The sequence below is a fragment of the Pongo pygmaeus genome, chromosome 6 (genome assembly GCF_028885625.2).
Source record: "Pongo pygmaeus isolate AG05252 chromosome 6, NHGRI_mPonPyg2-v2.0_pri, whole genome shotgun sequence".
NCBI classification, from domain to species: Eukaryota; Metazoa; Chordata; class Mammalia; order Primates; family Hominidae; genus Pongo; species Pongo pygmaeus.
In genome coordinates, this window is record NC_072379.2 from 49,488,426 (window position 1) to 49,506,307 (window position 17,882).

General features: G+C 42.1%; 1 protein-coding gene across 10 annotated transcripts in view; it reads left to right on the forward strand.

The window, feature by feature from the left end:
* ELMO1 (engulfment and cell motility 1) overlaps nt 1–17,882 on the forward strand; it is a 595,247-nt gene that overhangs the window by 433,558 nt on the left and 143,807 nt on the right. For all 10 annotated transcript variants that reach the window (XM_054496891.2, XM_063667384.1, XM_063667385.1 and 7 more), the window contains one exon: nt 2,242–2,378. In XM_054496891.2, the coding sequence (XP_054352866.1) occupies nt 2,242–2,378 (137 nt within the window). The remainder of the gene's footprint in view (nt 1–2,241; nt 2,379–17,882) is intronic.

A 17,882-nucleotide genomic window follows, 5' to 3' on the forward strand; every position in this document is an offset into this window, starting at 1 on the left:
CCCTCAGTTGGCTTATTTGATCTGCTTTGAAGCCTAGGGAGAAGGCAGAGGTGACTTCATTTCCTATTTTCTTTTTTTTTTTCCTGTGTTTTGGGAGATGGAGTTTCGCTCTTGTCGCCCAGGCTGGAGTGCAGTGGTATGATCTTGGTTCACTGCAACCTCCACCTCCTGGATTCAAGCAATTCTGCTGTCTAAGCCTCCAGAGTAGCTGGGACTACAGGGGCATGCCACCATGCCCAGCTAATTTTTGTGTTTTTAGTAGACACAGGATTTCAGCATGTTGGCTAGGCTGGTCTCTCAAACTTCTGACCTCAGATGATCCACCTGCCTTGGCCTCCCAAAGTGCTGGGATTACAGGTGTGAGCCACTGTGCCCAGCCCTCCATTTTTTTAGTTAAGAAAATTGAAGCTCAGAAAGGTAAAATGACTTGCTCTTGATTGGCCTGGGCTGCATTTGAACCCAAATCTTCTGTCCCCACCCCTCAACCCCCGGACTCTTCCTACAGTACTGTGCATTGCTCCTGGCCCATGCCCTTACTTTATCCAGAAGAAAGCAGCATTACCATATTTTCAAATCGGGTTGTGCCCTTTAGAAATGGTGAGCTGTGCAAATAAACACCACTTTGCTGTTGTTTTAAACTATTGAGAAGTCTGAAATTCACTGTATTCATGAAGGTTGAAGAGAGAAGAGGTTGGTATGTAATAGCTTGGTAGCCGTGTACCCTTGAGTGTGTTTCCATGAGGCTTGATCAGGGTTTGTTCACTGGGGGCCTGCTCTATAGGATTCTAAGTAGATTCGCTGCTCATCCTCATGGCAGGCACCAGGGCTCTCCCCGAGAACAGAAGCTCTCTGCTGTAAGCCTGCTCCCACCCTTCCCTCCATCCTGTCCTGGACTTCCAGGGCCTGAAACCCTACCATTCTGAGCCTTGAGGATGAATTGACCTTAAAAGAGATTCCAACAGCAAATGAAACACCTTACGTTCCCACTCATAAGTGGGAGTTAAACAACGAGAACACAGGGACACAGGGAGGGGAACAACACACACCGGGGCCAGTTGGGGAGTGGGGGGACTGGGGGATAGAGAGCATTAGGACAAATAGCTAATGCATGCGGGGCTTAAAACATAGATGATGGGTTGATGTGCTGCTGTTTAAAAGCCTGAAAGTTGTCCAGTTCTCATGCAAACCATATATATACCTATGTAACAAACCTGCACATTCTGCACTTGTATCCCAGAACTTAAAGTAATATTTTTTTTAAAAAAAGAGATACCAAATAAAGTAGAAAAACTTTCACTGTATGTAACTGCATATATATTTATTTTTAAAAAACCTTAGGGTATTGGTTCTGGGAGTCACAAACCTCAGTTCCTTGGGCTCCACAGTATCCTCATCCATAAGATATGAGTGGTAAGAGGAACTGTAAAGATCAACTGAGGTATAATGTACAAAAGGGCTATAAAAATGTAAGCTTGACAGATGGAATGATGGGAGGGGCTGGGGTGCTGGTCTGAGGAGGAGGAGGAGGAGGAGAGTAGGGTCCAGACCTAAAGTGACCCAAGGAAGCTCTACAATGGGGCCTTGAAGGCAGTTTTGGCTGATTTTATGGTTTTGCCCAGGACTGGACCAGTTGCCGCCTTCAAAGCCATTCAGGTTGCTTTGACTTCTAGCCATCTGTGCCTTGAAGTGTAAAACAAATGGTTAATGGCATCAGATGCTTAATGATCTCAAATGTCCCCTGCTTACTGTCGTAAGAGAGAAAAGAGCCCCCTCGAGAAATAATCATGGATGCTATTTTCAAAGTTGCAATTAATCGTATATTCAGGAAAACCTATCTTCTGCCAGTTATTCTGATAAAGAGGAAATTGAGGGTGACAGAGGAGCTGTGCCTGAGAGGGCAGTTTGAATAATCTGTGTAAGGTCAAGAAGGCAGATATAGGGCTTATAATCAACACAGCAGTTTTGGAACAAAGCCCAGAGGGTCATGTCCTGGCATGGGTTAGGGACTGACTTTTATGAGTCAAAATATGTGCCTAAGGCTAGGTCTGACTATCTGGCCTTAAACTTCCAAGTTGTATGGGGGCCATCCTTTGGTTGCTTTTTCAAAAATAGTTTTTCACCATTATTGCCTGAACCAAAGATACCTCCGCTTGTCTCCCTTTGGGGCACATACCTGTGGTTATGTTCTCGTGCTGCACTGTTTTAAAACTTCTTCCCTTATTTTCCATCTCTTTCCTCCAGCTAGTGAGACCTGCAATGACTTCCACCCGATGTTCTTCACCCACGACAGATCCTTTGAGGAGTTTTTCTGCATCTGTATCCAGCTCCTGAACAAGACATGGAAGGAAATGAGGGCAACTTCTGAAGACTTCAACAAGGTAATGTGGATCTCGGATAGAGGCAGGGGATTCCCGTGACGCTAAAGGGGCCTGCTACATGGTCCCTCGGCTGTGTGCAGAAGGCAATTGGCAAGGTGGGGAAATGAGGAAGATTGCAATGATAGTTGCTTCAAGAACGGAGAAAGACAAACATCCCTGTGTAGACGTGAATCTGTATGCTGGGGATGACCTCATCCCTCTGAGGGTAAGCTTGGAGCAGCTTTGTTCCTTTGTCTAAGTCGGAGCCACCAGCAGAGAGTTTTTCTTGAGACACATTGTCAAGGTGAACATTTCCTCTCATAGCATTAGTTTGGGACGCCTTGTCAATATTGCAAGATCTGCCGGGGAAGGGGCCTTCCCGCCACCTGTCCAGGAGACTGGTACAGAGCAAATGAGATCAGGAATACTGCTCCGCCTAGTCCAGTGGTTTCTTTGTGGATTATGGATGTGTTGTGATCATCTGCCTCGTGCTACGTCAAAAAGAATTTTTATTAAAATGAAAGATCCCTTTCCAAGAACTGAGTCATTAAGGTTATATGCAACATTTCTTGGTTTACAGTAAGCATTTGATCCTTTGAACTGAGATGTCCTTTGGTTTTCTATATCATAATGTCTCACAAGAGTGTGACTTTCATATTTCTATTTGTGTGTGAATAATGAGCAGAGGGAAGGGCATTGGCCAACTTAAAGAGAGCAGAAGCGCTATCCGTGCTTTCATAGAGAAGCAAAATCTTTGTCCTTAGATAAAGGCCTGATTAGCAATAATAACTATTGCAGCCTTTAGTACTTTTAATTTGCTGCTATATACGGCTCTGACTGTGGTCAGGCCCATCACCCATGACTACTCTTACCCAGCACTAAGGGCTGTGACTGTAAGAGTCGAAGGATCTGGCCCTCAGTCATACTGTGGGGCTTTCATGGGTGTGCTTGGTGCATAACATAATATCTGAATTTCACCTGCACTTAATATACTTGTTGGTCATTGCCTCCCTGTCACCTTCTCCCTGGATATACATCTCATCCTTGTTTCCCACTATATTTCTTGTTTGTGGCATCTTGAACCAACACCAATTGAAAAGAAAGAAAATCAGGAAAAGGACCTATGTTTCAGTCAGGTCCTAACCTGAGTTTCTTCCTCAGCACAGAGATCTCACCTGCCATATCATCTCTGTCATCCCAGCGATCTGTCCTTTGCATCTTGGTCATTGATTGAATTCATTGAAATAGACCCCAGTAATGCCCTTCTGTGGAGAGCACCGGTCTAGAAGCTGCAATCCAGAGCTGTTGTGTGTCTTAGCAGCTATGCCGGAGGACAGGCATGATTCAAGAAGGAAAGTGGAGAAAAGAAGCCCATTAATTTCCTTATGATTATAACTGCAGCCTCCTAAGTGTACTTCACTTGATTATGAGAGACTTTGCATTTCAGGTGCAAATCATCCCTGGGAAAGAGGGAAGGTGGAGCAGGGAGGCCTTTGTTCAATCAAACCAAAAAAGAGAGTTAAATCAGTAGTCTTTGAAATTGGCTAAGGGACTAAGGCCACTTTGCCCTGGATCATTTCAGTTCTTTCATGTGCCGCTGTGTGAAAGCCATCCAGTCCTCAGCTTTGTGAGCTGGGGACACCTGTTTCTCCAGGAGAAGGAGACCTCACCAGCTGTTATGGATTTGGGTATCAGATGTCTGCTCTCTGAGAGATCTCATTTATCCTGCTTTTCCTGAATTATAAATTCTGCATTTTTGCAGAATAATATTTGCAAATAATAATGTTTCAGATATTATTGTTGTTGATCTAGGCACAGATAAGCTGTGTAGAAAATATTATGAAAGTTCTGCAGAGGACTGACTCTGGGGATGAGCATTCAGACACTTAAATCCTATAGAAGTTACAGTTTGTAACATGAAGCACCAAGAGTTCCTTGTTAGCAAAGGAAGCCAGAGGCCCCAGGCTGGAGGAGGTGGGCACAGCTGGTGGAGGGAGGTGACCATAGCTCTAGGGTCCCTGTGGCTTATCATGGCCATGTGCTCAGATTGGTGGCAGACATCCTGCCTGTTCAGGGCCCTGCCAGGTGACAGCAAGCCCCCCAGAGTGTCACTGTGAAACTTTTATCATAATTAGCCTATATGGCTGTGAAATCTCTTCAGCAAGACCTAAGGGCCAGGTTTTGGGTGCAGTTTCTTACTGTAGCTCTAATGCCATCTTTTTGCATTATTTACAGATCACAGACTAATGCTGGGGGTCACACCTCTACTGCCAAGTAGGGATGACAGTTTATGGCTCAGGACAGGCAGCTCCAGGCCTGAGGGCCAGAGGGTCCTGCCTCACATCCAAATAGCCATCAGGCAAGAGCAGTTATCAGAGGAAAATCCAGGATGGGAAGGACAAGGAATTTTAATTTTCTACATTAAATACTTTCATCGTGTTTGCTTTTTTTTTCTTTTTTTCAGTACTATGCATGCCTTACTTATGTAACCAGAAAAATATATCAGGTATTTTCATTTTTGTCATGCGTATATCACTTTTCTATTGCTGATACAACAAATTACCACAAATTTAGTAGCTTAGACAATGCAAATATATCTTACAGTTCATAGTTCAGAAGCCAGCAATGGATTTCACTGGGACAAAATCAAGGCGGCAGCAGAGCTGTGTTTCTTTCCAGAGGCTCTAGGAGAGAATTTGTTTCCTTGCCTTTTTCACTTTCTGGTGGTCACCTGCATTCCTTGGCTTATGTCCTTGTTGTCCGTCTTCAAAGCCAGCAAAGACAGCTTGAGTCCTTCTCAGATGCCATCCCATCACCCTGATCCCTCTTCTGCCTTGGTCTTCTACCTTTAAGAACCTTGTGATTACACTGGGCGACCTGGATAATCCGGCATCATCTTCCCATCTTAAAGTTGGCTGATAATAACCTTAGTTCTATCTGCAACCCCAATTCCCCTGTGCTGCAGAAGGTAACGTATTCTCAAGTTCTGAGGATTGGAACGCAGACACCAATGGGAAGCTGTTATTCTGCCTGTTTCCAGTGTGTATTTGATTTGCAGCTATATTAGGCTTTTAGATGTGTAGATCAGTTTAAATTAATGAAACACGGACAGACGAGCCTTTTGTTTGCTTTTCTTTTTGCTAGTAGACATAATACCTGTCACAGAGTTCTGCTAGTGGCAGCTCAGATACAGATATAATTATGTCCCTTTCCTTTATGGCCCTGTTCTGCCTCCACTAGCCTTTTTAAAAAGGAAGCCTCTTTGTGACAGCTTCTAGTTCATTTTGAAGACTGCCTTTCTGATTTTTTTCTGCTGCCCATCTATCAGCCACTGTTCTGCTTTACCTGATAATAAATTGGAGAAGAGAGAAGAACTGAAAGTTAAATCAGTTCACTTTTCTTCTTGTTATTAACCTGGTAGCAGAGGAGATTGAATTTAGGAACAAATGTGGGTTGTGAGTTACTGGTAGATTTAATGTTTTTTTCTTATTCTCTGACTGTCCAAATTCAAATTCAGAAGTATCTTTAAAAAGCCCAACATTAAACATAATTTCTCTTCAACTTTCTTGGACACTATCTCAGGTTCTTGCCACTGTAAACAGAGCATGGAAGGTGGATTTATTTGTCAACCCTGAGACCCAGGGCTCTGTGAGCAGGGCTTAGCTGTCTGTCTTCTTTAGCTCCTCACTGGAGAAGGAGTGCCCCTCAATTTAAAATTTTGATTTGCCCAACAAACTATGCTGGATTCTGTCAGAGGCAGGAATAGCTGCTGCAGCCCGCCTTCCTTGGGACACCAGTTTATAGATATCTAGTGCTTGGTAGTTAATGCCACTGCTGGAAGAGGGTGTTTGGAAAAGCAGCTGTCGTCTGCTCTTCCGGGCTTGGGAAGCAGCAGATGGAATGTTTTTTATTTATATAAGAGAAGTAGAATTGGAGAGTGATTAAAATATTTATGCTTTGAAAAGTACTTTCTTTCAGTTTCTCAATATAGCACTCTGCAGAATAATCCATTGATTCAGGCCATTGAGTTTGTGTTCTATCATTACCAATATTTTAGAGCATGCATTATTCATTTTTATGGGCATTAGAGAAGAGCTGAACTGCAGCTGGATACCTCAGCACACAAGTAGCCCCATAATCATTTCATTGAAATCCTCATTTTTGAGCGGGATAAGAAAGGGGACACAAGTAACTTGGATATTTTAGGTATGGGAATCTCATTTAAAGCATGTGTGGCTAACTACTCCACTGTAAAAAAAAAAAAATCTAATGAGAGTATACACTTTAAAGTATATGTCTGTGTGTAGTAGTGTTCCTCAGCTTTAGCTGTACGTTAGAATCACCTGGGGGCTTTTGAAAACCCTGTTATCCCACCGGCCAACTGCACCAGATTAATTAAATCATCAGAGGGGGAAAGCTATGAATGAGTATTTTCATTAAGGTAGATTTGATCATTAAAGGTGATTTATGTTAATAGAATCTCCATCATTAACACATGTGATACTTATCACAAGCTACTGTAAATTTTGTGCATTGATGGAGTAGGATGCTTGTTGACCTGTGTGACCCAGGTTTTCATCCTGGATCTGCTATTCCAGAGCTCTATGTCTGAGAATCTAAAAATAATAATAGTTTTTGAAAGGATACATCACCCTGTCTTTTGGTGGGGTGATAATAAATTGAAGTAATTAGTGTAAAAATGCTCTGAGGAAGTAAAAATGGCATATGTAGTTGTGGAGTGTTCTTTTGTACTGAGTAAGATAAAGCCTGTCTATGAAAAATGAGTAAATTGCCCTTTTCACAAACAGACATTTTTTGCCTATGTTAAAAAAAAAAAAAGTGAAGCTATGAATTTCACAGTAAATTCTGAGCTGACTTAGTAACCCATGTAATTTTGACAAAAACAGGCTTTAAGCTGAAATTTTCATGGATTTTGGAAGTGTCTTCCTCCAAACAACTTTATTAGGTACCTTAGTTTCCCATGTGAAACACACGGTAGCAACCTAAAAATCAGCAGGTCCCATGATTTTCATGTTTTTAATAGCTGGTGAGAATTAAGTCCTCCCCAACAATTACTAGTTGCCCAGATCTCTTCGCTGATGATTGACCCTTTTAGAAATCGTCAAAATATTTGTTCCTAGCATTGGCGTTACTTTAGACGCTATCAAAATCGACATTATAAGCCAAGATCAGATGATTGTGCCTCACTTTCAGATTACCAAAATGGAAGAAACTAATTTGAAAAATGAAGTCACTCTAGGGTAAAAGCACTATTTGAAACTTTATCTAGCAGCATAATAAACTAAGCGCACACAATAGAGCTTAGAATCTCAGGCTTGCAAATGAAAAACCATCCCTTAAAATAGCAGAGACTGTGCATAGGGAGAACCCAGGCCCATTAAACAAAGCTGCAGCTGCCCCTGGCCACGCTGTGAGCTTCATCCGAGTCAATGGGAGAAAATCTCAATTAGGAAGAACGGGAGAGCAGGACAGAAGGAAACATCCTGAGAAATCCCCTATGAAGATTATTCGTAGGAAATAACCACCAGCTAGTCACATCTAGTGGATTATAGTGTGGGATAGAAAAGGGATTGTGTTTAAAACCTTAAAGGCAGCTAACACATGAATAAAAAAGGGAAATGTGTTTGCTTCTCAAACTGTTTGCAGCTTACTGACTTTCTGTGCATGCTTTTCAGGGGACAATTATATATTCAGGAGTCTCCTTACTAGGGCAGTTCGACTTCATAGTGGTGCAGACGGCGCTCTGTTGGTTAGCTGAGCTGGCCTAGGGAATGAAAGGTGGTCTGTAAGTCTCATCATGAATAAACATGAGTCTCCTCATTTGCATGAGGCAGGTGACTGTAAAATATCTTGGAGCAAGCTGTGAAAGGAAGCTTTGTGCATCCATGCCCAGGGGAAGCTGGGAGGACTCAGCGTTGTTTATCTTCATTAGAATTCCATCTAGTGCTGCTGTTATTGATCTGAACTGGGCCTGGTGTGGCTAATAAAGTAGGTGTATGTTTTAATTGAAACATGAATATTTGAGTAGAGGAGAAGTCGTTTAAAGAGCCCTAATGTCGTTCAATGAGGTTTTTCATTTTTCAACTGTCTAGGCCATTAACAAGCATTTTTTTTCAAAAGGCTTCTGATGTTTCACAAAGGTCTTAGGCTTGCCACACAGGCAGTGGAACCTCCTCTAGAAGCAAATGCATTATATGAATAGATTTAATTATTATTTCTTTGATATTCCCTGTTGAATAGGTAGCAAAGAGTTTCATATGTGTGTCTGCGTTTAAGCTATTCGCGTAAGATAGTGTTACCTATTTCCATGGAGTTTGCCACTTTCTGTTGGACAGCAATCAAGATATGTCCTCCCAGTCCTCATCAGTGTCAATTATACTATCCAGAGACAGCAGAAAGACTGGGAAAGTGACTTCGGTAACTTATCTTTTTCAATAAGTATATGTTCAAATAGACCCCAATATCATACATAAACAGATATGTATTAATAACAGGTAACGTGACCCTGGCCCAGTCAGGAAAGCACTGTGGTATACAGCAATATTTCTCCTTCTCTTTTGCATTATCACCCCGCTAGAGAGTTTTTATAGGTATTTTTCCCCAATCACCCTCCCCCTGAAATTGTAATTACAGATATATTGTATATCTCTTTGTGTATGTATGTATACCTGTGCCTTTTATGTAAAAAGAGTAAGATTTACTCCTCCAAGAACCATTGTTGTGCCCTCCCTAAGGATGATGTCCCCGCTCCCTCATCAAGAATGCATGGTGCAAAGGCAAGAACCAAGGCTGAATTAGCAGGAGGGATCTGGTGGCAGTCCCATTTGGCCCCTCACAGCAGTGTGACCTTGAGCTTGTCCTTTAACCACCAAGTCCCTTCTCACCTGTAAACTGGTAGTGGCAATAGTAATAAATAATACTTCCCAGAGTCACTGTGGGGATTAAGCTCTCATTAGGTTTGCTTTGCAAATTGTCCTATACAAATAGGAGGTGCTAATCTCAACAGGCAAAACCTAAAGTGTCAGTAATTTGCACTTGATCATGCAGTGTAATTGAGCTGCCTTGATTTCCCCAGATAGTTTGTTCAAATATCCATAAATACAGATTGCTTTATACCTCTGTATGGGGGTGCATTGAACTTTAGTTTGGCCACAGAGGGGATTTTGACCACTGTGGTCACTCCTCTCCAGCCCACCCACAAACAAATGTACTGCAGGTGAGGCAGGGGGCTGGAGACAGTACATAAAAATGCCAAGGGCCTCCCTTCCAGCTGGGTAACCTTGTGCAAGGGACGTGGTTCTATTGGCTTCAGATTCCTCATCTGTGAGATGGGAATAGGTAATTACCAACAGCTAGGATGGCTGTGCACCCTGATGGCATCAGGCAGATAAACTGGCAGGCTCAGCACTGGCCTGGAGCCAACACCAGTCCACAGTAATGGAGAGCTGGGAGAAGCCTGGGTGACATGGAATTCCAAATGCCTCTGAAAAGGAAAAGGATGCTCATGGCAACACTGACAGCAAACATCTTCAGGAAAGGTGGACAAGCTGCTCCCTCAAGTTTAGTGATTAACTTAGTAGTGACTCTTTTTTTTTTTTTTTTTTTTGAGACAGAGTCTCGCTCTTGTCGCCCAGGCTGGAGTGCCGTGGCACAGTCTCGGCTCACTGCGACCTCTGCATCCCGAATTCAAGTGATTCTCCTGCCTCAGCCTCCCAAGTAGCTGAGATTACAGGCGCCCGCCATGAGGCCTGGTTAATTTTTGTAATTTTGGTACAGATGGGGTTTCACCATGTTGGCCAGGCTAGTCTTGAACTCCTGACCTCAGGTGATTCACCGGCCTTGGCCTCCCGAAGTGCTGGGATTACAGGTGTGAGCCACCGTGCCCAGCCAGTAGTGGCTTTACTTCTAAGTGTGCTGCCGTGGTGGTCTCAGCTGCATGGGGTCCATGGCCGCTTTTATGAAGAACATAGAGAAGACCTCAGAGGGTGACCAATTTTCAGGGACTGTCCTGGGTTTGTGCGCTGTACCCTGCATTTCCCAACCCTCTACCCCCTGTATTTACAGCCCTGGCAGCATCTCTTTATAAGGAAGGAGCATGCGAGGAATCTGAGTCATCCAGAAAGAGTTGGATTTTGTTGACTGTTCATGTAATTTTCTTTTTTTCTTTTCTTTTCTTTTTTTTTTTTTTTTTTTGGAGACAGAGCCTTGCTCTGTCACCAGGCTGGAGTGCGATGGTGCGATCTCAGCTCACCGCAACGTCTAACTCCGTGGTTCAAGCGATTTTCCTGCCTCAGTCTCCTGAGTAGCTGGGATTACAGGCACGCACCACCATGCCCAGCTAATTTTTGTATTTTTAGTAGAGACGGGGTTTCACCTTGTTGGCCAGAATGGTCTCACTCTCCTGACCTCATGATCCACCCATCTCAGCCTCCCAAAGTGCTGGGATTATAGGCATGAGCCACCGCGCCTGGCCCATGTAATTTTTATAAAAATGGTTAAACTATTTAAAACCTGTTTAAAGGTTGACTGCTATCTTTAGCTGAACACATTTTTAATATGTTTTGCTTTCTGGACATTTTCTATAACAGGAGCATTTATAAAAATGGTCTTGACCACGAGTGAATCTTACCATTTTGAATAAGCCTGACAGTAGTAAATATACTTCTTGGGTATTCCTTTGTGTTCAAGATTTTGCATGAGGTGCGTCTCATTTCTGAAGTCTTTCTAGAGCCAGTGTATGTTTCTTTGCATGTGTAGCACGTGCTAACTTGAGATTTGCCAATTAGGAGGAGAAAATAATTGATTGGTTCTTCTGCTGGACAGTAGTGAGATATATCAGTCCCTTGGTTCAATTTCTGACCATCCCCGAGCATGAGAATAATGATGACTTTAAGTTAACTGCTTTCCATAACTCTGTTCAGTGACTTCTGAAACTTCTTTCATTTTGTTAACTATACATTGGGGCTGTGTAGAAACCAGTTGTTAACTGGTTTCTATGACCTGAATTCCAGATTCCATTGTGGATTATATGAAAGGTTTGATAATGGCACAGAAACCATTTTATTAGTATATGTCCAGTTAAAAGGAAATTACCTACATTTTATGTAAGGCATGATGAGATTTAGGCATTTTAAATTAAAGGGCAGGTAGGAACCAGAGTTGGATAGCTAAGAAGGGTACCATTAGGTGGGAATCTCTCATGAAATACAAGTCCTCATTGATTTAAAAGAAAATATTTATCTTGTAATTGCAAAGTAAATGATGTTACATGGGAGGTAGAGAACACATTTCTAAAAAGAAATGAGTCTCCTAAGGCAGAACAGAAGAGCACATAGGTGCTGTCATATAGGTGTCCCCTGTTGCCAACTGAGGGTGCCAGATGTTGTGATGAATGGAGGATTGAGGGCAACAAGGGGCCCTAGACAAGATAAACCAAGCAGTCAGAATGAGAGAGTGGGATCGGAAGCTATTTGCAAAGACTCCAAAACAAGAGCTAGAAGAAGTTAGGAGATCCTAAGTGAGATTTCCGAATGTTTTCTGCAGAATACCAGATCTAGGTGCTTGGTAGTTAAAATATATATTTAATGACTAAATCATAAAACATGCATATTCAACTTCATATGCATATTCAACCTCTAATTTACATTGCTTATATGTCTGTGCAAATTTTTCAGAATTGTGCTCTTTTATCTGAGCAACAGTGACTTATGGGTCAAGATTATCTGCCTTCATTTTTCCAAGTAGGAGCTAAACACTGATCTTCCTTGTTCAGCCCACACACTGACCCTCCTGCTCTGTCACCATAGAGCCAAGTCATTAAGTCAGACAGGTCCGAAGCGAGGACAGAGGTTGAGAGGCCAGAAGAGGGTATCAAAGTAAGGCTACATTTGGCAGTGGTTCCCTCCTTCTTTTCTCTTTTCTTTTCTTTTCTTTCTTGTATTTGAGACGTTGTCTCATTATGTTGCCCATGCTCATCCCAAACTCCTGGCCTCACACAATCCTCCCACCCCAGCCTCCCGAGTACCTGGGATTAAAGGTGTGAGCTACCACTCCCAGCATTCCAGCCCCTTTTTGGCAATTATTACAGGGAGAAAAATGAACATTAGAACTTGAATTTGAGAGATGATAATTCCAAACTGAATTTCTTCTTCTGCCTGCCTCCTTCTTCCCTTTATTTTCTGGTTTCTATGTGTTTTCTTCCTATTCTGGTAAAGTTAAAAATAATAGATGCTCAGGCCAACTGTGTAGGAGGAAGTCATTTAGGCAGGTAAGCAGGTAAGCAGCTCAGGTATCAATCGGACCACCACCTTCCTCAGGAAAGTGCTCAAGCCTGCAGCTATCACTTTTGGCAACAACTCACTCAGATGCCCCTGCGTTGTCCCTCTTGCTTTGTCCCTAGGAATACCTATACCCTAGAACTTATGTCAGTGAACTGCAATTGTCTGTCTGGCTTCCTAAGAGCAGAGCCTTGCTCTTTCTGTATTCTAAGTATCTAGCACCATGCCTGGGATCTAGAAGGTACTCAAAGTTACTGTCTCACCACCATCATGCATACAGCACAGCCACATCAGCATTCCACATCTTGGTTAATAGGGTCATTATCCAACTTACTCTTCAAATGCTATTCATTCTTTCAACAGATATTTATTTGTGTCTACAACACAGTGCTTGTGGTAGACACTGGGAGTACAGAGGTGAGCAAGACAGGATGGTTCCTGCTGTCGTAGAGCTGGCAGTCTAGTAAGTTTCTACTTAGAAATTTATGGGCTAGTTCCTCTTTGTGAAACTGATTAGTGGCCAAAGTCAGTATAATCACCACATGGTCCTTTACCTTTTCATCATTGCCTCAGTTTCTGTCTTCCTCTTCTCTCACCCCAATGTGATAGATTGAATGGCTGGTCACTGTTCTGCACTGCTTCGTGGTAGTAGCATACTTCCAAATCCTTGCCATGACCTCATGATGGGTGAAGTGTATTTCCTTCACCCTTTGACTTTTGTTTTGGCCAAGTGAACTTGCTTGGGCCAGTGAGATGTGCATGGATGTGAAACAAGCAGAAGCTTGACTGTTGCTCAAGTGATTGAGCTGGGCTTTTGCACTTCTACCATCATCATGAGAACTACATACCTTGGTAGCCACTGCTCCTTCAGTGTAGGTCCCAAAATGAGATATATGGAGCGCAGTTTTTCCAGTCAGCCCACAGAGCTTGAAAGAGCCACCTCAGCTGACCTGTAGATCTGTGAATGTGAGAATAACTTCTTACCTGTTGGAGTTGTTTCTTACACAGCATTAACATGACAATAGCTGACTAAGACAGCAACTGTTACACCAACTTATCTCCCAGCTTGGATACCTTTCCATTTTCCGAATCTCCTCCAACACAGATCTGACCATATCATTCTTGCTTTTAAAACTTCTGTGGCTGTTCATTGCCTGACTCATTAAATTTTATGGCCTCAGCAAGATGTTCAGATTTATCTTTAATTCACCTAAAATACTTTTTCTGCTTTATCTCCGTATCTTCACCCTGCACCTACCCTAGGCTCTACCTGAACTGCCCACCATTTCTTGTACGTGCAATTGCATTTTCATATCTCATTCCCTCTACCAGAAACATCTTCCCGCATCTGCCTGTTGAAATTTCACTTATCCTTTAGGATTTTGCACAAGTGCCACCTTAGCAAGATAGTTACCATCTCCCTTTTATTTATTCAGAATGAAATTTTATACATCTACTCCCACAGCATGGAATTCAAAATTTTTTGGAAAATATCTTCTAGCTGTATAGTAGTTGTTTATTTTTAAGTCTGTCTTCCCAAATAAAGTCAATATATCATTGGAAGCAAGAGCTAAATTTTATGTCTTAATAGCCTCCAGGTGCTTTTAAGTAGTATCTGCTCAAATACTTTGTGTTGAGTGTTGAATTAATTAATGGCCAGAAATGTTTAATTCAATGATCATTAAAAATGATCCACCTGACCAGTAAGCTGAATTCATATACACTTTCTTAATGTGGGGTGGCCACTGTTGTTCAATTCTGAAGGCCATGAGTATTTTGGAATTCCACACAATAAAGAATTTTCTTGCCTCAAATGCCAACAGGCCTTATTCAGAAACACTTCTAGACCCCTCCACCAGAATCTCTTCAGATGCTAATACTCTGAGGAAGTTATGAAATGATTTTGCCATCTGTTTCTTAATAAAAATGGCAGTTGTCATTATTTTTCTGCCTATGTAGCTTTATATAAGGTGAATAGAAAGCTTCAAAGACATTGAACTTTTGCAAAAGAAACTAAATTGTTCTTTTTCCAAGAAGATTGGTTGGAGCTCCTCGTTAAAAATCGTGTGTGTGTGTATGTATGTGTGCATACATGTATGTGTGTATATATGTTTATTTACATATATATATATCCCTCTGTTTCGTTTTCACCTTCACTCATTTATTATATTGCTCTTAGGCCTGCTTAACCCACATATCCTGGCCATTCCAGGAGCACTGTTTTTCCCACTAGCCTTGTTTCCAGGCCAGTGGGAAAAATAACATCAGTAATGGCGCTTATTCTTTCCCAGGATGGCTGCCGAGAGACCTTCCAGTGCAAAGGACAAATATGACTGTCAACCTTCTATCCCATGTAGGGGACTGGTACTTACCCAAGCATGCCCAAGAAATACGTGCTTGTGCAGCAGGAATGTTGAATCACATGTGTGAACACATCATGCCGTTCACAAAAATTATCTTTGGTATTTTACCTTTACCTCCCGAAGTTATCTTAAATTGGGGGAAAAAAATGCATCCCCCTTAGAACGTCATAAGAGTGGGAAGACCCAGTTCTTGCCACAGTGAGAGTTTTAAGTGCTGGAGACAATCAGCTCCCCAGAACTCTTCTGGTTCTATTCTCCTTTCTCTTTCACATATTTGTTTGCGTGGCTTGGCTGGATCCGAGGTGTATGGCATATGGCTTTTTGCCGCTTGAGCTGCCACAGAAGTAAATGTCATTGGCATATAATGCCAGATTTCCATTTTGTGAATCACAGAGCACAGGATTCTGTCCGAAAGCTCCCTGGCCACTATGTGTTCTTAAAGCAGAAGTAGAAAAGGGTAAGACCCACACATCACACAGAGATGCTTTTCCTATTAAAATGCATGTATTGTCACAACAAGTATATATAAAATGGAAACACTTTTGCCCCAACGTGTGTTTGAAAAAGGTTCTTGGCTTGTTTTATTGTGGTTTTGGCACTGGGCAAGCCTGGACATTTGCTTCCAAGCCTCAGCTGAGCAGATGCTGGTCGGTCAGGGAGTCAGATGAATAAAAATTTGCTTGTGCATGTACCAGAAAAAAAAGGCTGTGAGTAAAAGATAATCAATGTTTTTTGGATGCAGTTTACCAGAATTTTTTATTTGTTAAATTTTCAAGTTATAAAAGCTTTTAGGCTGATAATGGAGACCTGAAGCTGCCACAGATGCAGCCTCAGCCTTTGCTCCCCTGCATGGCTGAGAAATCAAGAGAGAGATTTGCAGATTCACACACACACACACACACAAAGATGACATGGAGCCATATGCAACTGCCAGTACTGGACTGTTTTTGTCCGACAAATACAGCAATTTCAAATGGCTCAACCAAAAATTGTTGTACATTACATGGAATCAGTGGCATTTACCCATAAGCATTTACTGAGTTATTCACTGTACCTATTTCTCTTTCAGGTTCTCTTATTCTGTGATCATTTAACTCACCACAATAAGTTGTAGTAAAGTCTAAGTCAGGAGCATTGGCCCTGGACCCAAGGAGTGGGGTTCACACCATAGCTCCTTCATTTCCTTGCTGGGTGAGCTTGAGCAGGTTAATTGCCCTGCCCTGTCTAGAGACTGATCGTCATGGAGTTGTTTTGAGGGTTAAATGAACCAAGATTAGGTGGAACCACATGAAATGGCCAATATTGGACCATTTCTGAATTGCAAAATTTGTAGTTCTGTTCTGCTCATCTTAATCAATGAAAAGCATTTGGGGCCATTCCCGTGAGGGAAATGACACGAAGATCACACAGCACACATGGCGCTCCAGATGAGGCATGGAGAGGCATGGATTCTAGTCCAGCTCTGCCTGTGACCTCCTGCATGACCGGGGCTTTTCTCCTATCCTGCACTCACCACCCTCCCTCCTAGACAACCCTGTGGCCCCGGGGATGGCCTCCTTCTGTGCTTTGAATTTCATCCCCTCTCACCTGCTCTGGGGCTCTATTATCATTTCTAATCTTTGCATCATCAGTCTCTTCCTCTCACATGCTGTCTTCTCACCAGAATATAAACACACACAAATCTCCCACATTTTTAATAATAAATAAATGATTTTCTTAACCCCCTATTCACCTGTGCCCCTCCAGCTCGGTTTCTGAAGTCATTGCCTCAGTTTCCCAGCTCACCTTTTCATGTATTAATCCACTGCAGCCTGCCTTCTGCCCACACCGAGAATATAACTGAGCAAAAGAAGAGAAATAGGACTCTAAAAAACACTAAAATATAGTGTCAGTCCTTGAAAACCTCTTTAGCCACAAAAGTCACTGATTTTGACAAAGAATGACCTCCGATGGACAGTTTTAAATCTCAATCTTGTTTGCCACCTTTGCAGCCCTTGACCCTGTGGGCCACTCTCTCCTTAAAAATTTTTTTTACTGTGACTTTGGAAATGAACATACATGCAAGATAGATATAGATAAACAGATATAGATACAGACATATATATATTTATATATGTATACAGTGCACCTAAGATATGTGTACAAATGGCACATTGAATTTATGTGGAAGAAATAAAATAACTATTATTGTTCCAGTTACTAGCAATATTTTTAGAAAAAAAAATTAAAGGGTAACTAAAAATATAACTGAGCTCAAGAAAAGAAATATGACTCCAAAGTGCATTAATATATATTTTGAATACTTGAAAACCTCTGTAGCCACAAAAGACATGATTTCTAAGAGGCAAGTGGGAATTGAGAGGAGTCGTTGAGTTGTTCTAAATTTAAGACTGGAAAGAAGTCACATTGTTATGAATCCCTGCTCTGATGAAGAAGAGAGATATCAAAAAATTTATAAAAATACATCTTTTATCCCTTACACCTTCATGCTATTCGCATCCTCCCCCACCCCCATCTCTTTTCTTCAGCCTAAAAATATACCAAAATCATTCCTGTCCTTAAACAATATTTTCCAACCCTGTTCCTCTTTCAAGTTCTTATCCAATCTCTGTCCGTCTCTGCACTGCCAGATTTTCCAAGAGAGAATGACATCTCCACTTTCCCACCTCCTCACCTCGACGTGGTCTGATGTTCACTCACACCCACCTGCTGCAATTGCTTCATTTAGCTCAAGGTCACCTTCTGATTGTTCTTGTTCATCCTATTCCCTGGCTCTGAGGCACTGACTTGTGTTTCCTCCTGTGCTTCCTGGCATCCTCTCCATTCCTCATTCCCATGGCACTGACCCCTTTAGCACAGGCGTT